The sequence below is a fragment of the Artibeus jamaicensis genome, unplaced genomic scaffold, assembly GCF_021234435.1.
Source record: "Artibeus jamaicensis isolate MK-2021 breed Jamaican fruit bat unplaced genomic scaffold, CSHL_Jam_final scaffold_537, whole genome shotgun sequence".
NCBI lineage: Eukaryota > Metazoa > Chordata > Mammalia > Chiroptera > Phyllostomidae > Artibeus > Artibeus jamaicensis.
In genome coordinates this window covers 37,369,468-37,393,913 of record NW_026522047.1, presented here as the reverse complement: position 1 = coordinate 37,393,913, position 24,446 = coordinate 37,369,468, and the positions used below count along the sequence as shown (strand labels likewise).

Below are 24,446 nucleotides of genomic sequence, written 5' to 3'. Positions count from 1 at the left end.
TTCTCTTGCACATCGAAGTTCCTCTCCCTCTTTCTCCTTCCTTTCCTCTCTCTCTAAAAATAAAAATAAAATCTGTTTTCAAAAAAGTTTGCAAAGTTTTCATTTGATCTATAAAAAAAACTGCCTTAACAATCATGATGAAATATTCAGTGACAATAAATGACAACATCACTGCAATTAGGGGTATTTTATATTTTTAATTGAAAAGCTTATTAACAGTGATTTCTTGTAGGCCCTAAGGTAAACTTAAAAGTTGGGAGTAGTTAATAAAATCAATGTTGACAGAGCTCAGTGAAACTACTGCAACTGTAATATGTGTCCAGCATCAGTAAATAAGGGAACGCAAGGCACAACTAGCCAGAATTAAAGTGCTCCAGGTCAGACTGAGATCGTTCTCAGTACCCCCACTACCTCCTCTCACCTCCCCAGCCCTATCAGACTCTCTGCTCCTGCCCCCATCACACCTCTTAGTGTGGCTTTGCTTCCAAGTGATTAATCTTCACCATGATACTAAAACTGAAAATCAGGAGAGAAGGGTGACCTGAACCTACTCTGTGGCCACTCCTGCTTTGACACATTATTTCAGCTAACCTCAATGTTCCAATTCCACACAGGGAAGACAGCGCACGCCAAATTCTTACTGTATAGTTCTGACAGCATCCATCAAGATCAGGAAATGAACACATAGGTTAATGTAAACAAAGAACCCAGAAAAAAAGGGTATGCAAGTTTGTAAGGTGGATGTAACTGATGTAATTATAACTTTCAATTACTTCGAAACAAATTTTCTAGCATTTTAAGCATCATCAAGTACAGGGTAAAACTGTATTTCTGACTCAACTCTCTGTAACATTATGTACTTTTGTGCAAAAAAACCCCAGATGAGTAAAGTTCTATGATGTCAAAAGGATGCTCAGAGCACTTTGGCCATTTTTTCACACCCCCCCCATCCCATGCTTAAGAAAAGAACATCTTACAAATTTTCAAGTATTTATTTATACTGTTTGCTTACTACAAGTTAACTCCATCTCCTCCTATTCCAGAGCCTCCTAAATTCAACATGATGCCTTAACTCCCGGTCCCTTCGACAGATACTTTTACAGTCTTAGATTCAGTTAACAGGAACATTTGAAAGGAATCATACGTTCTGACAACCAGGGTTATTTTTACAAAAGGGTAAGAATAAAAAAAATTAGTAGTGCAATGTCAGATTTAGTCATCTTACCAAAGCCACATTTAAAAATGCATTCCTAACCCCAAGGCAGAAGCAAGAGTGGGCAGTTTGGGGTAGCAGGGGGCCACTTGCACCCCACTCATTAGGAAAACCCAGTGGATTAACTACCTCTCCCTGGGTCTCTGCAAACTGAAGAACACAGGAAGTCCCCCAAAGAAAAGAAAAAACATCATGGGTCTCGGAGATTTTCCAAAACGATTTCTTCAGTAATCTTTCCTTTAGTGTTTTGTGCACAAATTGTTAACGATAAACCAACTAGAGGCCTTCTCAAACCACTATATACGAAAAAAACAAAAACTTCTAATGACTTAAAAGGTAAACAATTTTTACATTTTAATTTATTTTTAAAGAGGTATGTTTACATGATCCAAACCCAAATTAATACAACAAAGCATACATACGTACATACATACATACATTCATACAGTGAGAAGTGGCCTGCCTCAACCCTGCCTGCTCAGTCCCCCCCAGAGCTGTATCTTCTCCACAGGTAGGTAAGAAGTGGCATTAGTGTCTCCTATGTCCTCCTGTGGCTGTATAAGCAAACACGTGAACAGTCACACATGCTTCCCTCTTGTCGCTTCCTTTAATAATACAAACTATACTATATGCTATATAGTACACAGTATAGATAGTATACATATATAGAATATATTGCACATATACATACACAGTAAACAAAGCACACTACATCCTGCACTTTATTTTTATTCCCTTAGTGTATCCTGGTGATACACTAAGTTTATATACTAAATTTCCATATTGGTACCCAGAGAGGTTGCTAATTATTTTTACAGCTATGTGGCATCCCATTTATTTAGTTGTGCATGTGTGTGCACACCCAAGCACAGATAACATGTACTTAACCAGACTAAACCAAGGGACATTTAGTTTGTTTCTAATCATCTGCAATTAAAAACCACGTTACAGTGGACACCCTCCTGTACAGGCCAGTTCACATGTACGTAAGCACTGCTGCTGTGCAAAGTGATTTAACAGGATTTGGATAATTGCATGTCGATCAGTTCAAACACTACCCAGTCCTAAGGAACTCTATTACGGGTAGCATTAATAACAAACTTTGAATTCAAGGCAATGCCATATGTGAAGATGTTGTTCATTGTTTCATTTAAAAGGCCACAGGGAGAAATCTGTTCCTTGCTATTTATTAATGGTGGTGGGATGAGGAGAGGTTCTTTTCTCACTAGTAAGAAAATAAAAATTTAGGAATATTTATTTCCACTGAAAATCTTTTAAGATGCTCTGCTGTGGATGACAGAACTACTGGGGGGCCCCTCACGTGAAAATGAGGGAGCTGCTCTGTACCTCCTGCTGACGTGGGCCTGAAATCCAAACTTCATAGCTTTGTATTCTTTCCACTTGGTTTCCTAACATCACAGTCACAACCCTGTATCCCATGAATTTCCTTACTTATTAAACAGGCCCGCCCATACAAAGCTGTCTCAGAAAGTTTTCCTCTGCCTTTCCCCTAGAGAAAAGCAGAAGGTCTCTCTAATTTTATGTGAACATTCATTCACCCTGCAGATCTGGAAACGGCGAGAAGGTTAAGTGATGCCCACGGGACGCCGACGATGCTGATTAAAGCCCAGTTACAGTTTCAGGGCTCGTGGCTGCCAAGGGTTCAAAAGAAGACAAAACGAGAGGTCCCCAGCTGAACTGGGAACACAGTAACAGGGTGCCGGCACCTCCGTCTTCCCTGATGACGTCCAATGTTTGTTTGTCAGAGGGTGGGTCTGCTGTGCTCGGGGAGGGCCACGAGAGGCCAAGTTTGAGAAAGACCACAAACTGGGAAGGAAAGACTATTTAATCCTTTTGAAGTGTCTGACAACTTAAACTACATACTGCAACAGAGCGGGGAAAGGACACAAGGACAGTCTGAGAGGAAGGAAGTCAGACTTCCCGCGTCTTTGCTAAGCTCCCCAGGCACACCAAGAAGTAAGAAATCGAGATGGTTCAAACACGTCAAGCCCTGGTACAGCGACAGAAATGTGTCACATTGTATTATTTAAATGACGTGTCCAGCTAACTTCTCCCCAGTCCCTCACAGAAACTGCCCAGGGAAAGGGCTCCGAAAACTCTTTAGCTATCACATCAAAAGTCTCTCCAGTCATTTGACAGTCTCTAAAGAATCCTGGAAGGAGCCCGTAAAGCCTTTCTCCCGTCTCCCAGCCACTCTGCCTCCTGGGTCTTCCTCCTCTAGGAGGACTCCGGTCAGGCGCTCCGGCGCTTCTGCTCCTGCACCTGCCCTCATGGCTTCCCCTTGTGACAGAATCCCTCCCACTAGTTCAACTGTGTCTTCACTCCCGGCTTCCAGATGCCTGAACTGCCACAGCACCTTAATGCCCAAAACTGAACTAAATCGTTTTCTTCCCCAAGCCTGTCTCTGTACACTGTCACCTTGAAACCCAGATGTCACCCTAGTCTCCTCCCTTGCTCATTCTTCACTTCCACAGAATTCTGGAGATTCTGTCTCATATACTGTCAACCTCTCTTTCCCCTCTCCACTGCTGAATCTCCTCCTCTACCTCACCTCGCCACCCTCCAATTAAAATTGTTTGCACACCTTTGCATTGATAATGGCATACACTTGTACGGCCTACATTATTCTAATGTAATTTTACGGGTCATAACCAGGAACACAAGTGGGGTTCGGGTGAAGTGGTAAAAACCGCCTTTCCAATTCCAGTGTGAGCACGTTGCTGCCCTGTTACTGCCTCAGTGGCCCCCAACTCCCCCACTGCGCCTTGGCACCTCATGCCAGAACTCAGAGTCAGGCCCCTTTTCTCTGCGTTCCACCCGCCGCAGGCCCTCTGCTTGACTCACGCTGCATGTACTGCCGCCCACATAGCAAGCGTGTTCATCCCTCTGGGAGGCGTTCAGGCTGTTGCTCCAAGTCCCGCCCTGTCTGAGGGGTGGGGGGCTTACCATCTTTTCCACGTGAAACTTACAGGAGTTGAAACTCCTCTCTGCCCTCTCTGGATCCCCCGCCCCCTCCCCTGGGCCCCTACTCTACCTAGTCATGTGCCTATTGCAGCGCCTTTGTTCCTTTATTCTATTTATCTGGTGTCAGTGAAGCACAGTGATTTTCTTTCAAGTAGATACTACTATCTTCTTCATTTACACATAACGAAATGAAAGGGAAATAGAAAACATGAAGACATTTTGGCCACAATGTTCAAGAAATTAAAAAAATTTTCCATCTAGTTTATCTCTAAAAGATTTTTACACATACATATCATATTTTTATTTTCATTCTATATCCATCCTTTGAATAATTATGTCTGAAAAGTTTGTGATATAGCATAATATAGGAATGCTGAATGTTTCAAAGCAAACATTCAAATGTTACCTGCAAAACTGGTAAGAATTTTCTTTTTTTTTACATTGTATTTTGAAATGATTGCCTGATATCAGACTACTTTATAAACACCATTCACTTTTAACCTCCTCAAGGATTAAGATATCAAATACAGAGCATGCTACCCACATTTGAGAGTACCAATACCTGACTAGAACCTTCAAAAACATACCAGACAAAAAACTGTAATGTGACATTTAGTTATGAAAATTTCAAGATATCCCTTTAAATAAATAATAATGATTTATCCACGCTTAAAACTGTTAAGTTGGGGGAAGCCAGTTTAACAAATAAGTAAATTCCAGCTAACAGAATTTCTGCTCTCTTAATTTCCTGTCTTCTAACAAAAAAAAATACTAACTTTTAGGTATATTTTTCTTATTCCTCATACATTTTCCATCATTGTATCAATATTTTACTATTAAAAACCTGATTTGAAGTCCTTTTCTGACAGAAACAGGAAGAATGTTTTAAACAGAAATATGAACTTACTAACCAGTTTAACCCCTACAAATTTAGAGTAACGAGAGGGTTTATTAACTCGCATTCTGACTGTCAGATACAAAGATGCAACCTGTGCACACACTCCACCAGACTTCATGTGTCCGGCAGGGCGGGAGAGCTTCTGGACGACGGGGCGAGGGTGTGACCTTTGGGAAAGAGGCCTGAGACTGACAAGGGCAGCTCAGAACGCGTACCTTGTTGCTGCCGAGGCTGCAGGACGGAACGAGGTCTTGCCGGCTGCCAGACAACTGAGGAAGAAACAAAGGGCGATTAGTCCTGTTTATGTGAAGGCATGCAGACCTGCGGTCCTGGAAAGCAGGACTTTGAAAACCGCAACAGCAGGATGGTACAGTCGGACGGCAGCTCAGAGGCTGTCACAGCCAGCCGTGCAAACTCAGACCCGTGGTCTCTGCAACATTGTCAGGCACGTGCTTTTTAACTGGACTGGTTATCAACAACTTTATGATGGGGGCTTGTACAAGATCAGATATCCAGTGTCCACTGAGGCAACGACCAACTGGGCCTAAGTAAGAGATCATTCATTTGTTTACCCCCTCCCATTTAAAAGGTACCAGGTTACTGGTTATCTTACCCTCTCCTGATCTTAGAGTCTGCTTCCTGAGTATTCATAGCAAATGTATACAAACAAACCATTTCTTTTAAACCACAGGAGATTCTCTTACCAAATCTCTGCATATATCAGTCCACTTTAATATACCCTGCTCTGAAGGAATAAGAAGTATTACTATTGAAGTACAGTGATACTTCTTAAACTCTGAGAACACTCCAATCTTTCAGTCAGAGACCATTAGTGATGTCATTCAGTCATTCAGGGGCCACCTGTCACCACTGTCTCTCAAACGCTAATGCTAAGGGTCATCTGCCTTTCATCACAATGCTTGTACTGTGGTTTTTCTTGGTGTGAGGTTCAGACAAAGATATAATGCTCCTCGCATCCACATCTTTATCAAAAGTAAGAAAAGGAGAGACAAATCACAGGGCCACAGCACACTTCTTTGTGAAGAATTATTTATATGCTTAATATGCACAGAAATTATACATTTATGTTTTGAAAAACAACAAACTTAAGACAAACCTAACTTATTTTACTCTTTTATACTATCCTGTAAGAAAGTGAGCTTGTAACCTAGCCCAGGCGTCTCCTCAATTTAAATATAATTAAGCCCAGAAAACTCAAATGGCTCGCCCTCGGCTCTTGGCTGGTTTTGCTCTAGTTCAGCAAACACCGAGCTCCCGGTCACCGACTAGGCACTGGGGATATGAGGATACACGAGAAATGCTGGAGAGGCACTCAAACGAGTACCTTCCCCCTGACACTGCTGAGGACCGTGACAGAGGCACGCACAGGTGCTCCAGGGAAGAGAACCGAGGCACTCTGATCAGCTCAGGAAAGGAAACGACACCCGAGATGAGATTTAAAGGATGGCAAAGAGCTACTCGAGGAAAGAGGAGAAGAGAAGGGAGACCATAAGCAGGGCACGGTACGGGGGAGCTACTCACTCTGTTCACGCTGGGGGAGCTAATGCTCCTCCTACTCAGCTTCCCTTTTCCTGTCAACTGCTCCTTCACTGCAACTTCCTGTCAGTTGGAAAACAGAGGAAGACTACGGTTAGAGGCACACCCCCGAAGGGACACTATCAACAGCAAGCTTTGAGCTACCTGCCACAGACACACACTCCGAGTTCTGTAAATGATGGGCACAGGAGGAATGGCCCATCAGAGTCACCGTGCACTACTCGAAGTTCGTTATATAGCTGACGGGTAAGCTAGACCATTCTCTTCTTCACCTCCTGACTCCAGCCTCAAGCTGACAGAAGTCAGTTCCAGAGAAAGATCATGAAAATTAGACCACTCACTTTTATTTTTCATTAGTGTGTTTGATTAAAAAAAGGTCTCAATGTTGCTAGGTAAAATAAGGTTTAGGGTTTCCCTAAGGTTAAGTTTACTGATAGCATTTGTTCTCCCAGAACTTCTACAAACTGCCCTAATGCTATAGCAGGTGCATCCAGCTAAGCAAAGAAGGGCCCACTGTGCCTTGTTACTGCATATTTTTTTAAGTAATTTTTTAAAGATTTTTATTTATCTTTAGAGGGGAAAAGAAGGGCAGAGGAGGAGAAACATCAATGTCTGGTTGCCTTTTGTGCATCCCCTGCTGGAAAGTGGCCTGCAGGGAACCAGCCTGCAACCCAGGCACGTGCCCTGACTGGGAATCGAACCGTGACTATCTGGTTCGCAGGCCCGCGCTCAGTCCACTGAGCTACACCAACCAGGGCTCTGCATATTTCTTCAGCAACATTACTTCTCTGTATGAAAGAATTTTTAAAATAGTTCTTTAGCCAGCAAGAGTTAAATATTTTCTCCTATTACTTCAAGGCAACTAGATACCCTTCAGTATCTAGGAAAGAGCAACTCTCCAAACGGAGCCTCTGCATCTTCGAAGACTACACTGGCAGGGTCGAGCCGAACTGCTGTGCCCCACGTAGGCAGATGCTCCCCAAGTTTGCACGCAGCAGTGCTGCGGGCCGCAGGAAGCCGCCCACGGGATCGGCCCACTGGCTGACCTGGCGCAGGCGGTCTAAAGTGAGGAGGTTCTCCACAGCCAGCACGCTTCTGAGGTATTTTTCGATATAGGCCTCTGAGTCAGCAGAAGCCGTGTTTTCAACATTAGCTGCCATTCTTGCTAATGTTTCTCGTTCCTCTACTCCCTGGGCATCCTGGAGAATGGGAGGTTGTGTATTAAATTAAGTACATTGCAGAAGAAAACACTGTAAAAGCTTCTCGATCTACACACACACACACACACACACACACACACACACACACACACACCCCCAAGTAATGAACTAACAAATGGGATGTATTCCAAAGTTCTATTTTAAAGTCAGCTTTAGGAGTTCAAAATGTATCTTCCCACAAAAATCCATGTATAAATGGTGGTCAGGTTGCCTTGAAAAGCTAGTTAAACAGCACAGCTGAAATAGCACACTCTCAACAAAACTGTTCTGTATTTTATTCCCATCGCAAACAAAGACATCCCAGGTTGAAAAGGATTTGGTGGGCCAGCTGGAAATGTATCCAGCACAGCACTTCAGGAACATATCTCACGGGGCAGGAGAGAAGAACGGGGAGCTGGGGTGACAGCTGGACAATAGTGGGATCCAAACACCAAGCGGAGGCAGATGTGGGTACGGAGGATGACAGTGGGAAGAAGGGCTGGGTTGCAATGCGGGCACTCCGAGGCCTGCTACAGACTACATGTCCAAGACACGGCAGCCCCCACCACGGGCCTCCCTCCTCGGCACTGGAGTGGCAGAGCTGACCATGAAGAGAAGCATCTAGGCCAATCCCACTGTGCCTTCTGGTAGAGACCAACCCTCTCCTCTGCCAGGGTGGGCCGTGCGTATAAATGGGGTATTCACAAGTCAGGGGGAGAGTTTGTTGATGTGTTTAATCGGGCCAAGCAAACTTAGGTCATAACAAATCACTCTGCTTAGGGAAAATCAGATATTTCACTTGTGAATTTGCTGGAATAATGTCAAAAACTACACAACATATATCCATATGTCATTGCATCTTAAGATGTCATCAACTTTAAGGGGAAAAAAACGTCATTTATATACTCCTAAGGAGAAAAAAAAGTTCTGCTAAAGGATTTTAAGATATCATGAATTATAAGACACATTCTAACTTCAAAAATATTTTTAAAATTTTAAATGAACATTAGAACAGAGAAAATAAGGAAGACTTTGGAAGATGATACCTTTGGAAGATTTTTGGAAGACTTTTGACTACTACAGTAATGTATCTGAGCCTTTTACTAACCCGGAAAAGAAGAAATCATCTTTGTTTTGTAGATGAGGAAAGAGGAAGGCCATGTAATTAGCAAAAGACACAAGACTAGAACTTCCATCTCCTGCCTCTGATAGAGTACATATTTTTTTAACCCCTCAACACAATACTTTTTGGTGTCTGAAGGCAACAGACGTTATCCTGATTCTCTAAGAAAGGGGAACTTGAGTTTTAAGAAATGCACATATCTCCATGCTACCTACACACTTATCAAGATATAAAACATCTCATTTGCCTCTGGAAGTTCATTTGTGAGCTTCACCGTCAATCCTTAGCCTTCCTCAGACACGATAATTTCTTTGACCACAGATGTTAAGAGTTCCACCTGTGTAAAGCTTTAAATGGAATCATACTCTTTCGTGTCTAGCTTCTCTCACTCAGCATAGTGACTCTGCGACTCATTCATATAGTTCATTTCTTTGTATAGCTGAGCAAGATTCCACAGTATGGAGATACCACAGTTTATTTCCCCATTCATCTGCTGATGGGCGTATGGGTTGTTTCCAGTTTCAGGTTATTCTGAATCAGCTGCTGTGAATACACTTGTGCAAGTTTGTATGGACACATGCTTTCCTTCTCTTGGGTAAGGGCGTGGAAGCAGAATTACTGGGAATTATTCTGTACTCCCACCAGCAATGGAAGCAATCTGGTTGCTAATTAAAAAGAGAGAGGTGAGGGTGTTTCTTGTTGCCCTATGGCCTAAGGCCCCTTCTCGCCACCAAGCTTCTGCAGTATGGAAGACAAAAGAGGTTTTCAGGGCTTTTTCATGATGAAATGAGCTTAAGAGATCTTTTTGTTTTTAAATAAAAAATAAACTAAGTGTAGTCCTTACGCTCCAAGCTTTAAGTCTTGCTTTTCCTCTATCTTCGGGATTTGGTAATGTGAAAGTAAAGTCTGCCAACCGAGATGCTCAGCTAATTATCAGCAGGTAGCCCAACCACATGAGGGCTACCTCATGCGTTTGTCTTTCAGCTGATTCCCCCACATTTCTTCCCTTTAAAACTGTATCGCCTGAAGAATAAATGCACTCTTAAAGAGCATAAGGAAACTACAAACAGGAGGGGAGAAGTGAGTGGGGACAGAGACGAAGAGGGAAGAGGAAAAGGTGACAGTGGCTCACTACAGTTTCTCAGCTGCATTGGACCATTTAGAGAGTTAAGATATGAAACAACTGGAAACACATAGAAACATTCAGATGCAGAGAACAAACAGCAAGTCTCCAGTTAAACACATAATATAGAGAGAGACCTATTACAGACCCAAGATTCTGCAGGTAGTCTACCTCTGAAAACAGACTTAACATTTGTTCAGCATGCTCCAAATTAAATAGTTTAACGGTTAATATTTACTGTGTAAGTTTAGCACTTTGAATATCCAGGAAAAAAAGTTACTATATGGCAGTGTTTTGTAATACAAGAAATATAAAATAAAGCCCCAATACTGTGGAATCTTTTTGTTCTTACAAATGCTGATCTCTGGATTAAAAGATGTATTTCCTGTATTGTTCAAAAACTTAACAGAAATCAATGCACAACTACTGAACCCTCAACGAAGGGAAGGAGGCTGGTGGGGATGGCGTGGCCTGGAGGGAGTGTCCCCCCAGGGTCACACCCCAGGTCCCTCTTCTGCAGTGGGTGTCTGCACCTCCTCACTCCCTCCCTGCTTCTGGCCCTGAGCGTGACAGAGGGACCGCTCTCCCGTCTGTCCACCGCTGCAGGGAGGGCCTGCACTGCCACTAGGGCTGGTGCCCAGGGGAAAAAGTCTGTCTACATCAGGGGTTAAATATTCAGAAGCTGTATGCACTGTACCCCCCAATAAGCTTCTGTCCGGGATGTTGTAAGCTCCATTTGTTTAATTCTTATGAATATTTCACTTAGTTTGTAAGAGAAATGATAATAAAACATAACTAACTTATTATAACAGCAATTAACTTATAGTTTAGCGTACACACAACAATTTGCATGCACCGTCTCATTTATATAAACCTTAACCCTTTTCAGAAGGTATCGTTAACCTCAGCTGATAAATGAAAAAAATTAGGCTCAGAATAACCTACACAAGATTTCTGTGTGATTCTAAAACGAAACCCTAAATCTCTCTGCTGTGCATCATCACTTCCTTTTGAGGGTTATGATATTATTTTATGTCTTTTAAAAGATATATTACTTATTAAAGTATAGTTGACATACAATATTACATTAGTTTCAGGTGTTAAACATCGCGATCTGACATTTACACACCTTACAATGTGACCATCACAGTGAGTCTAGTAACAATCCGCTACCAGACAAAGTCGTTAAGGTATCACTGAGTATTTCCTCTAAGCTGTACATCACATCCCTGTGACTCTATTTTATAACTGAAAGTTTGTACCTCTTATTACTCTTTACCTTTTATGTGTAAAGAGGTGTTGATTTGCTTTTCAAAACAATGTTCTTCTTTGACAAAATACTAAAACCAGAACCCTTAAACTCAGTAAAGTACATTTTACTGAGCCAGGTTAAGATTAGGAAATTTCTCTAAAAATCTATAGTATTTCCCTAAATATACATTTCCATTTAGCACATGTTTCTTGGGTAGGTGATTTATAGGGTGTTAGCTCTTTTTACATGTTTATTTTTAGTAAATTCAAATTTCATGTGATCTTTTACCTCTGGAATATTGGAGACAATTTCAAAAGTCACTCCACAGCCAGGAATAGAACTTCGATGAGACATCTTTTTTAGGAGACTCTGAGCAAAACCCTAGAGAACAAAATAGAAGGCATGGTTCCCCACCTCAAAAACTGAGTTTACATTAACATAGAAACAGCATAAAGGATATTGCATTCACTCCAGCCAAAAAGAAACACAGCATATTTCCGATATACGCAAGTGGAAATCCAAATCCATAAATACAGGTTTCTCAACTTTGTCTCGGCACACAAAACCAAGTTTAGATACCTGTGTGTCTACATGTGTGCAGTGGGTGGCAGGTCCCATCCCCCATCTATGGATAGAACAGACCCCACCCTCTGGAAACTGACATCACGCCACTGGTTCAACCCCCCTTAAAGGCTACAGAAATAAGGCTGTTGACTTCTGCACAACAAAATGACCTTCTTACTAAGATGTAAGCAAAGCCTGGTGACTCTTACACTTTTTTTTTTGGCAGCACGACAGACATCTTGTACCATGAATATTGACAAGTTCAGGCATTAAATTCTTGACCAAAGCAGGATCGTTATGAAGAATGATTTAAGAGTGCATGGTCATTGTTTATGCTGACTGTGCTCCTCGCACAGTTCAGAATTGAACTGTTGAATTAATGCATAGATGACTCATTTGAAGATGCTGCTAAGACTGAACATCCTGTAGAGGTTGAAGAGAGCAGGGATGAGGGCAGAATACAATTGGTGCATAAAGATAAGAGAGAATATTAAACTAACACTGAACCTGTTTCCTCATGCAAAAGGGAAGCAGGAAATATGTGAAAACCTCCGAAGAAAATTTTTAAAAATCAAGCTGCTTCATCTTAGAAATACTATTTTTATAAACCTACTGAATAATTTCAGTCCTATTTAGTAATCTTCAGTTAATTTTTAAAAAGACTGTAGCTTCTCAGAATGCAAAGAGACCATTTATTTCATCCCTTCACTCTCTTGTCAGCCTTGCAGCTTGGAGCCACTGCCAGTCACACTGGTCAGAGTGCAGCCGTGGGTGTGGGGGAATTGGGGGCGCGGGGGAACTGTGGGTGCGGGGGAATTGGGGGTGTGGGGGAATTGTGGGTGTGGGGGAATTGGGGGTGTGGGGGAATTGTGGGTGGGGGGGAATTGGGGGTGTGGGGGAATTGTGGGCGCGGGGGAATTGTGGGTGTGGGGGAATTGTGGGTGTGGGGGAATTGTGGGTGTGGGGGAATTGGGGGCGCAGGGGAATTGTGGGTGTGGGGGAATTGGGGTGCGGGGGGAATTGGGGGTGCAGCGGGAAGTGTGAGTGCTGCTCTCATCTTTCTTTCTCATTTTCTGCATCTATGGAATGACTGAAGCTGACCTGCATGTATGAGGGTCCTAAGGAGGTCCCTGTTCTTGCTGTAAGAAATTAAATATCTGAAAGAGGGAGGAAACTGCCATGCCCTAAAATACTATTGTTTCATTCAATATCAATTTGATATTATCAAATCATTTCAAACGGGGGGGAAATGTGACAATTCCTTGTCCCAACAACAAAAAATTTAAACAAGAAAAACTTAGTGACGGCATGAAGTGCCCTTTCTGTTACAAATTCTATGCAGCTGGTACCAGGTCTGTCTCAGTGGCCGGGAACCAGATTCTCCAGTTCTGGAGTGGCAAATAACTCTTTAAAATGCTCCCCGGGAACAGCATGTCGTTTTCAACCCCTGCAAGCCTTCCGAGAAGAGGGAGACCGAGAGGAGAGTGAGTGGGAGACACACCATATGCATCTACGGCTAACCCGACGACCTGGGTTAGACTGATGTTGGATGCCCAGCTAAAGAGCGGCAATTTTAACAGCATTACCGCCAGTCTTCATTTCAAAGACCAATACCCATGTGACATTTAGAGCTAAAGATTAATTTTTAGGGATGGAGATTACATCTAGGACTCTGTCAACCATGACTGTGCTCTTTTAAATGAAAAGACTTATGTTCATCTCTCCTGGTTTGAGTCAGTGCACTGAGAAGGCCTCTGAAGAGTGAGCACAGGCAGTTAAAAAGAATCCCTAGAACCAACCTCCCAAATCCTATAGTTGCAAAACCAACAACAGAAATACTTTACACCCACCTAGAAATGTTCTACTAAGCCCCTCACATGGCACCCAGCCCTTTGTGACCTGGCTGCAGCTGCAAGGGCAGCCACAGCCCTGGCCTCCGCAGCACACCCTGCCATGCCCCCCATCCACACTGCCCCGCATGGCATTTCCCCTCCCAAGGAACAGCCAGCAGCGCCTTCCCGGCCTGTGAACAAGCAGTTCCCTGTAATCCTCTTCTCCCCGAAGCCTGACCTGACTGCCTGTCTGCCCCGTCCCCTCTGCTCCTGCGACCTCCAGCGCACGGTGGGCACCTGCATCAGGGCACCGTCACAGCAGAGCAGAGTGCCATCCGTACATGCCCACGGGCATCGGCTCTTTAAGGACAGAGCCTGTTTCTTACTCGTCTTTTACCCCAAAGCCTGACAGGGTACACTTCCTAAATTTATGAATCAGCAAATGAGTGGAGATGACTGAAAGAAAGGAAAGGTATGGAAAGCAAAGGGTGAGAAGTACAAACAAAGGCTAAACTGCAGTGAACCTTCTCATCTTATCCAACCCAGATGAAAAGTCAAAACACACACAGCGAACTTCACCTTGACGAGGCTGCTCTGTGACACCCCGGAAAATGGGCGTAATGTGTGAACATGCAGTCAGAAAGATTCAGCATAACAATCTAATACTGTCTGAGAGGCAGTCAGGATGACATGTTCTAGAACTGAAGCCAGCACAGTGACAGGACAGGACAGGAACAGTTCCCCTGAAAAGAAGAGCTCGATGCCTCACGGCGCCTGTGGGGACAGGAGGCCAGAGCAGTCACTCCAAGGCCCTGCTCTCATGTCAGGCATGTAGTTCAAGTCATTTCTTCAACTGGGATTAATGCCTCACCTGCCGGCCATGAACACTGACGCAGATTCGTTTGCGTAATACCAGCTGCATGTCAGCTGGGTGGCTGAGCTGGACCGTCACCCGCACAATCAGATACACCCGCTCATCCGCAGGTGTGCCTTTACTGAGCTGAGGACAGCTGTGCACTGCGGAGTCCCAGGAGGCTTCTGCTTTCACCTGCACAGAAGACAGAAAGAACATGCTTCTCCATCTCCTCCTAACAACAAGAAGCCTGACAAAGACACACCTTGGCTGGGGCTGAACTGCTGCGTGCCCGTCATGAGGGAGTCTGCTAAGAGACCTGCCCTGCGAAGCCGTGGAATGTGAGGATGCAGCCTCAACCACCCTAGTCTGGGAAGTATGGGACAGAATGTTCTTGGCTGGCTGGCTTTGAAATTCTTATTTTGAAGAATGTTCAAACATTAAAAAAAATTTCAAATTCAGTAGAATGAACTCCTATATCTTTCATCTAGTTTCATCAGCTGTTAAGACTTGCCACTTTTCCTTTCCTCTTTCTCACAACACATGCACACAGTATTATTAATATTGTTGTTATTATTTGCTGGACTGCTTCAGAGTAAGTAACAGACATACAACTCTACACCCCTAAATACTTCAGCAACTCTCATCTAAGAGCAAGGGCATCCTTGACTTACCATAGGATAATTACCATATTCAGGAAATTTAACATCAGTATAATACTACTATATATTGTAACACAGAGTTCAAGCTCAAATTTTTCAACTGTTCCAATCCAGGATCACAAATGACATTTAGTTGTCACTGTCCCTTTAGTCTACTCTAATCTGAAATGGTTCTGCAGCCTTTCTCGATCGCTCACTACACAGACTTACTAAGGAAGGGTGCGGGCCCTCCCTTTCACAGAGTGGACCACAACTGGATGTGTCTGATTGTTTCCACCCTGTGAGACTCAGGTTGCACATCTTAGTTGTACCCCTGGGTGATGTGGCCTTTAAAGCATCCTATCAGCTTCCCTTCCTTAAAATCGTTTCTAATTTTTCTAATATACTCCAAATTTTAAAATGAGCCCCCTCGGATTCAAACATTATTAGGATTTTGCCACACTGGCTTCACTGATTTTTTTTCCTTTTTAAAAAGCTTTACTGAAGAATTTCAAAGCGAATCCCAAGCATGGCGCCCTTTCACTGCTCCCCTTCAGTAGCATCTCCCAGGGAGCGGACCAGCCTGGCCTGGCCTGAGCACACTGACAGAGCCTTCACCAGGAGAGGCGGCGCAGCAGTGCGTGGGCGCGATCTCATGGGCCACGCCTTCTGGGGGTGGTTCCCTGCTTTCTGGAAGTCATAATGAAAAGTTTTCATTTATGTTTCTTAAGAAATGTAAGCAATGAAATAATGACCTTGCTGATTGTTTCAAAAGGCTCGTGGAAAAGTTAAAGAAACTACTCTTCATCCAGTCTTCCCGAGTAATGTTTTATTTACCTCTCCATCATGCTGTTTTACAATCTGCAATTCAAAGAACTCATCCTCTTCTTCCCCAGTGAGGGTAGCATCCCAACCACCAGGTTCTGGGTCATCAAGATTATCCTGAGAGCTGAAATCATCAACTGAAATGAAAGCAGTTCCATTAAGTACGAAGATCATTTTAAAGGATAACCCCTGCCAATTAAATCTCAAAGTGCTCAGTACTAACATCCTTCTGCCTCAAATTTCACTCTTTTCACTCTAAGATCTTACATGACACAGGTGATGACCATTAAACAGCTCACAGATCTTAAACACTGCCTCAAGAAATTATCTTATCCCATCTCCTACCTTTATGCCTTATTTTCCATGAAAGAAGCAACTGAAGCCAAAATACCCCAAGGGGTTACTCAAAGTCAGTCCATAAATGTTAATGATAAGATTATAACCCAAACTCCCTATATTTTAGTGCACTGAAGAAACAAGAAGTGAAAGTGATTCCAATTATCTGACAGTTACATTCAACAAAAGAAGCCACTGGCTACATGAACTAGAAACTGGAGCGTTGCCCTGTGCTCTCCCAACTCTCTATCCATCAGAAGATTGTATCTCTTTTAGTATGTGGACTTAGGCTGACCAAGAATGGGCATAAGGCTGACCAAGGTCCCAATCATGTCTAGGAATATCCATACCAACAGGTCTTCTTTAGAGTTAGTCTTCTCCACTTTCTTATCCTCTCTCTCTCTCCTTCCCCCCCACCATCTTACCTATCCAGGAACCCAACATAAGACTAGGCCAGAGTCCCCCTCAGATTCCAAGCCTCAAGAGAACAAGGTAGGAAAGGGCGCTGCGGCAATACATGAGAACCACATCGAGTGGGCAGACGGCAGAAGTGGATCTTCCACGTGTCTAAATAGGCTAATGGGTACAAGATGCAGAACCCTCAGACGTCACAACTCACCTCCAGCTAGGTGGGAGAAAAACCTGAGGACGTCCAATGTTGCCCATTCAGGGGAGTTCATTTTAGTACACGGCTGTTCTGTACATGTTTTAGGAATTTAACTGCTGGCTTTGAACTTATTTTTACCTTAATCCATCTTTTCATCTTTCCCCTCCTTAGACAGAGTATATGTAAGATGCAGTCATATCCAAAATATTTTTACATGACAGGAAAATGTCAGAAAAAATGACATTAAAAAACAGGCAGTCCCGACGGGTATGGCTCAGTGGGCTGCACATCGTCCCACAAGCTGAAAGGTCACCCGTGTGGTTTCCAGGTGGGCACATGCCTGGGCTGCAGGCCAGGTCCCGGACTGCGGGGGTGTGAGAGGCAGCTGATCAACGTTTCTCTCACACATTGAGGTATGTCTCCCTCTCCTTCTCCCTCCCTTCCCCTCTCTCTAGAAATAAATGAAATCTTTTTAAAATAGGCAATATAGGAATGAATGACATAAAAACTCACAGAAAAAGTGAGAAATTTATTAGGTAATGCTAAGGAAGCAGCAGATAAAAGAAAATAGGCTACACAAGCAGTCACTAGTTATTAGTCCTTTTCAGGGAGAAGTTTTTCCTAAGAATTAAAGAAGGAAAGCCCTGGCTGGCATAGCTCAGTGGATTGAGCGCGGGCCTGCGAACCAGAGTATCGTGGTTCGATTCCCAGTCAGGGCACATGCCTGGGTTGCAGGCCAGTTCCCAGCAGGGGACTCATGAGAGGCAACCATACATTGATATTTCTCTCCCACTCTTTCTCCTTCCCTTCCCCTCTCTCGAAAAATAAATAAATAAAATATTTTAAAAAAAAAGAATTAAAGAAGGAAATATTTTAAGTGCACTTAACTTCCCAGACTGATGAAAGAACGAAGCACACACAGAGCACTACGGGTTGTAGAATGAAGTGTGAGGACGTATCATGATGAAACATACCTATTACTGTTACAAGATACTGTTCTTATAGAAAAGTCACTCCTGGCCAAGTATCAGAGTCCTTTGGCACATATAAAATGAACTTTAACCTTGGGCTTAGAGAATTGCCTAAACGCATACTTCATGAGAATCTAAGTGTTGCATGGACACTAATTCGTAGAGGTAAGCCTTCAGGAAGCACCTGCCGACTCACCATTTAAGTCAAGGAATATAACAGGAATGTGTGTTTCCATCCCAGGAACCGGGGTCCTAAAACATAATGAACAAATCACATGCAGACTGTCTCAGCAGCATGTACTTCATGATACTGCCTTAATATAAAGTCAGAGCTGCCCCAGGTCAGGCCAATCACAACTCTGCTGTTGGCTTTGCTATAATTTCACATCAGAGATGCCACAGCAAGTGGTGTGTCTCTTCACCAGTGCTCTTGTGCTCCACCACCACACGCTCCGAAACCAGAGTGCAGTCTTCTAGGACACAGAGACCTGTTTATAAATGAGGCTCCCTTGTGTGAAGTTACTTTCTTATAAAATTATATCCTTAAGGGCCACATATGGCTTAATTTACTATTTTTAATTTCTATAAAGTGGCACAGACACTTGCTGACAGTACAGTTTTAGAGAGCACCCAAAGCAAAAACTCCTAGAGATGCAATTTACAATGACCAAATGGTCTTTTAAGGGAATGACCCAAGTAATTAACATATTAACTATTTTTTTAAATGCTAAGTGCACTTGTACTAAATATTGATTTTGATTCTCAGAAATCTTAATTATTTGAGCCAATAACAATATTATTTAATAAAACAGTTTTAGGCTATCATTATTCCAACTCATGAAAATAATTTAACACTTCCTCTAATCAAACAACTTTTTTCCCATATGCTATAATGAGTCTTCCATTAATTAAAGCACAGGCAAAAAATCATATAGAAAGCAGCTGGCTTATTTAGGACTTTAGGAGACACACAGTGGCATCTGTACCATTCTGCTGGAGCCCCTGGAATCCCACTGCCGGCGGAGGGGACCATGACTGCATTCCTTTCTTCAGTTAGGGTCAGCCTCATCTCTAGCAGTTGAGCTTCGCGGTCGGCATCATCCTCTGTTTTATCTAGAACATCAGGAATGAGGATCCAATAAGGTTACCTCACTTGCTGCTTACACTTTTGTCCTGCATAGTGACAGGCTTTTCCATTTCAATTATTGGTTGATGAAGGTTCATAGAAACTTGTGACTTCCCTAATTCATGATAAAAACTGTGTGATAAGAAAACCATAAGCTAGAGAGGTTGGTGTGCTCTTACGGAGGCCATCCTCAGTTCGTGGAGAAGCACATGAATGATTCCTCCAGAGTCAGAGGATTCAAGTGCTTCTGGACAATAAATCAAGAAATGTTCTTTCTGAAGGACAATATGCACTTTGTGTGCTGTATTTTCTCTTTCTTTGTTGGGGGCTGTGGGAGACCTATGCAAAGATGTCATTACAATTAGATGAATGTTCTTTTGAATGGATATGACACAAATAACATTCTTATGCTCTGGCCATCCCCGTAATTGAGGTCTTCATCTACTTCTAATTTATGTGGTTGCAAATGGGGATTAATTACGCCTTGATGCAGGGGAAGGGAAGTATTTAACTTGCTTTTCCTACCATGTTTACTGACAAGCTTTTGCAGTTGTTGATCTAAGTACTCCTGACGTTTCGTTAACGCATTTAGCCATTTTCTACGTAGTCTCTCTAAATCCCGATCCTGGAAGAAAACAAGGAAAATGATAGGATAGGATATACAAAGTGTAGGCAATGTATCTGAAACTGACGCTCTATCTTACATTACTCTAATGTGCTTTGAAACTGTTAAGTATCATCACTAATGTCTTTATTACCACCAGTAGTTGACTCCAACTATCATTCAGATTAGAAACTTTCAGAAATTAAAGCACTGTTGTTCTAGACTAAGACTTTCTGAGAGACTTTCTGACATCAGACGTTCTCTGTTGTCCAGAACCAGTCTTTTTCCTATTGGCTCAATGTGTAGAACTCCAGGCACTTTCAACTAAGATCTTCTATGAGGTCTTTATGTTGGATAAAAACCACAAATACTACTCAATAATCTTCAGATTTACACCCCTTAGAACAATCATTACAATTCTTCAAAGTTCTTCACTCCGGCCTTCAGCAGGTTTCGTAAGTCTCTATAAACAACCTGTAAATGCTTCTTTCCCTTGTTTCGGTGGGAGGAAGGGAGAGGGAACAGGGGCCATTACCAACAGCCAAACATCTTTACCAGTCAACACCTGACTACATACTGATCTTACCTCATTTCCTTTTGTAACAAAGTTATAAGACTGGGTAGATCAGTGGAATGCTGTGGAACTGGTGTGTATCTGGATTTCACTAAGGCACTTAACCAAATAGCTCCAGACATTCTCATGGACAAGATGGAGAAATGTACAATGAGTCTATTTGAATGAAATCAGAAATGACTGAAATATCACATCCAAAGAACGGTGATTAATGGAATAACGTCAGCTTAAAAGAAGTCTCTGTTGTTGTGCCATAGGACTTTGTATTTAACCCCCTCTGACACAACATTTTTATCAGTGACTTATATAGGAAGGCAGACATTTTTATCCAATTAGAACGATGCAAAACCAGGAGAGTGACTACACTGGATGACATAATGGGGATCCAAAGAGCTCTGAGCATCCTGACAAGACTAACACGATAAAACTTAGCAGACATAAACCAAATCCCGCAGGAGATCAGGAAAAGGGGAGGGCAGGAGGAGAAACAAAACGCAATCTGTTTGACTCCATGCAGTGGGAAAGAAAGCCCTGGCCTAAAATGAGGAAAACCTCTGGGCACCAGGCTTGACTGAAGACCCGTGTGACGCAGTCTCACAGGAAAAGGGGTAGGTGACACCGCCCACGGACAGACAGAGCAAGGGAGAGACTCTGAAGAGACAGATCTGTAGGAAACCTGGATGGGGAGACTCCAGGTTTGGAAAAGGATAACAGTCACGAATAATTTTCCTACACTAAACAGATTTTCTAACCTATGGCTTTAGTCTGTTAAACACTCATGGTTCCCCACACTGTTTTAATTTGAGGAAAAAGCAATATTTGAATAAAAATGAGTTGTGTCATTAAGTGACAGTACAGGAATGAGTAATTCAGTACTTTAATCAGGCCACTTCGGTGAGGCTAACAGGTGCCTCATTACCTGGTAGCTGTCCATGTCCTCCACTTCCTCCTAAAAGAAAAAATACATGATGCAGAACCAAAACAATTATCCAAGAATCAGTCTACACTAAACAATCTGAATTTTTCCCCATGCTTCATATTTTCCAATTTAATGAATATACTGCTTCATCTTCCACCTATGTGAACCCTCGCTCTAGGTTTTACAGTTTTCAGGAAGTTGGAGTAAAACCTTGAGTTTCTCGTAGGGAAAGTGAAAAACACATATTTGACCTTTTCTGGAACCAGTACAATACTTTCCCTGCTGCGTTTGTAGTCCCACTCCCCAGGGGAAATCAAACACCTGCTGGCAAATAGTCTTCACAAGCCAGTAGGGGGTTTCTGTGGAGGGCTGGTGATGGGGGAGGTTGGTTTCTGCAGGCTGAGATGTTTTTATTAACCCTCGGTTTGCCAGGTACCTGGGCAAAACCAACAGTGTGGTGCAATGAGGCCATTCAGATACAATACAAAAAATTTTAAAGGCATCAAAGGAAAACAAGGCATCAAGGAAACAGTATTTCCCTCAGAAATACTGAAAGAATTACCAGCAGAAAGCAGGTTTCTGAGGCTCTCTTGTCTGGTTGGGTCTTTCAACAAGAACATCACAGGCAGAGACACTTACATGGAAGGTCTCCTGTGTCTTGAGGGATCTGAGTGCTGTAACTTTCACACATCCGATTCCAACAGACAATATACATTCTTCCATCAGAGGTAATGTCCCGGACTCCTGCACAGTCTTCACTTCCACTTGGACTCGCCGGGACTGCCCCTGCATCACCAACGATTTGAACAGTTTCTTAAAAGCACTTCAATTCCTAAAAGTTTGGTATAGAGAGACCCCTACAGGCTGATGTTGGGAACAGCACTGAACTTGGAGCCACTATCTCATTGTACTTTAAATGTTGAATAGTAAACCACAAATTGAAACATTAATCATGAAAAATTATTTATCTTTTAAGTATGTAGAAAGACACAGCCCAAATATATAATTTACATATTTTTCAACAAAAAGAAACATTAAAAGAAAACATTCTAAAGAGCAAATAGGTAGTCAATAAACAATGTTCAACTTACTAATAATCAAATAAATACAAAATAAAGTAAACAAGATACACACTTATTTCTGCTCACTAAGCTTGCTATTATCTTTTAAAAAGGCAACTTCCAACACTGCCTGAAGTAACTACATACATTACTAGCAGGAATATAAGTTGGCAAAGCTTTCTGCAGAGCAATTTGCCTTAAAAATGTAAGTTTTCCTTGATCTCGAAATTCAATTTTCCAGGAATCTCATCTAAGTAAATAATCATGAACGTACATAAAGAATTGCAAAGCAATGTGAAGAATAACAAAAAACTAGTTAGAAATTAAATGTTGTACAATATTGATAACTACTTACAACTTTACTATAGGTAATAAAATGTTAGTCATTAAAATATGGCTGTAGAAAAATAGGCAGTTAAAGTTTAAAGAGTATGGGTGACAGATGTTAACTAGACTTTTAAAGAAGAGCAGGCTACCAAACCAGCATATATAATAGAACCTACTTTAAAAAATAAGCAAAGTAGAAATAAGAATGATTACTACTATCCTGGATCCACTGCATTAATCCCAAAATAAAACAATTTTAAAGCAAGCTGCAAAAGGAAGAATGATAAAGGAGAACCTATCTCTTCTTAAGCATATTTTCAGAATACTGGGTGGCTGTATATTTACAATGAATGCATTGTTTAAATTCCCAGTATTCCCAAATTGTTGACTTCAAAGTTGGTTTATAAATTCTAGAATTATAAAATAGAACTTAAAAAATTGATTTTGAATATACAATGTCAAGTCAGTTACTCTTCCCCTCTTCCATCAGATTTTGTTTCCCTAAACCAGCTAAGGCACTGACCAACCTAACAAACTAGATTTGAAAAGACAGGTTACTGCCATCTTCTGATTAAATCTTTTCCAAGGACTAAGCATCAGATCTTTTGTGAAAAGAGTACCTAAGGAAACATTTTAGTTGTTTAAAACAGTTCAGTCATTTTAATTACCTACCTTTTGTTTATTTATTTTGTCTAAGAGAGAAAGTGGTCTCTTTTAATTTTTTTAAGTTGATTTTAGAGAGAGAAAGAGAAGGAGGGGGGAAGAGAGACAGAATAAGAGAGAGAGAAAGAGAAACATCAGTTTTTGTTGTTCCACTTATGTATTTCACTGGCTGATTCTTGTATGTGCCCTGTGTTCAATCGGGCTGATGCTCTGACCAACTAAGCATCCCAGCCAGGTTGACAGTAGTCACTTTACATGTGTGCCCAAATGTGAAAGGTGCCCAAAGTATGGAAAGAACATACTTCCATACTTTGAGGAGAAATCAAGATAAAGAGAGGGGGAAAAAGGAGGGAAAAGAATGGCTACATGTTCCAAAGAAAAAGTATGCGTAAACTATTACATTGAACTTCTAACTGCTGATATTCGACTATTTTTTAAATATACAAACAGAAATTTCGTATGTTGACCTAATCAGTTTTCCTTGGCCATTTTCCTGTTCAAGAATAGTAGTTCCAACTTTAAAATATATTGAATTCAACAAGCCCATCACCCACAGCCCTCCATGAATTAACTACCTGCCACATGCTTCTGTAACCTCTGCTTTCCAGCTTCTTCCACTTTACTTTCTAACTAAACTTACCTAATTCCAGTCTCTGTATGTTTATTCTTTATTGTTGCCATTTACATATGAAACACCTTTCCTGCCTTTGTGTGATTCTTTCAGCATCCAGGTCAAGATGCACATCCTTCAAAAAAAGTCTTTCCTGATAAACCCAAAATATCTTTGAATACTGATAATAAAGGTCATCAGAACTATGACAAATACTCAAATATTCCCTTTATACTAAACTACAAAAATACCTGGTCTGGCCTTCCAGGAGATGAATTTCTAAGGCATCTAAAAAAGATATATATAGCTTCAACAGACGTTCAGAAAAAGATGTTCTTCACACCCTTAAGAATCCTATTTTATATGCATAACTCATGCTATAATTTAAACTAATTTCCTTTTGCTTTTAGTTCCTTGACCATATATGAATTAATTTACTAAAATTCATTTGCTGGGGTCAGAAAATAAGTGCTTATCATCTTCCTCCTACTAAAACATCCAGGAATTTAAATATTTAAGCAAACTGCCTTTCTCCTTTAACCTTTTCTCATATTTTGCTTGAAATGATTTAAACATTCATTCC

General features: G+C 41.9%; 1 protein-coding gene across 2 annotated transcripts in view; it reads right to left on the bottom strand.

Annotated features, from left to right (window-relative positions):
• The window catches only part of KIF13B (kinesin family member 13B), a 174,908-nt gene that overhangs the window by 37,886 nt on the left and 112,576 nt on the right, over window positions 1-24,446 (bottom strand). For both annotated transcript variants that reach the window (XM_053658474.1, XM_053658475.1), the window contains exons 25-35: window positions 21,842-21,988; window positions 21,203-21,232; window positions 19,631-19,730; window positions 18,966-19,092; window positions 18,176-18,231; window positions 16,078-16,202; window positions 14,618-14,794; window positions 11,639-11,731; window positions 7,700-7,852; window positions 6,639-6,716; window positions 5,312-5,365 (exon numbers count right to left, since the gene is read on the bottom strand). In XM_053658474.1, the coding sequence (XP_053514449.1) occupies window positions 5,312-5,365; window positions 6,639-6,716; window positions 7,700-7,852; window positions 11,639-11,731; window positions 14,618-14,794; window positions 16,078-16,202; window positions 18,176-18,231; window positions 18,966-19,092; window positions 19,631-19,730; window positions 21,203-21,232; window positions 21,842-21,988 (1,140 nt within the window). The remainder of the gene's footprint in view (window positions 1-5,311; window positions 5,366-6,638; window positions 6,717-7,699; window positions 7,853-11,638; window positions 11,732-14,617; window positions 14,795-16,077; window positions 16,203-18,175; window positions 18,232-18,965; window positions 19,093-19,630; window positions 19,731-21,202; window positions 21,233-21,841; window positions 21,989-24,446) is intronic.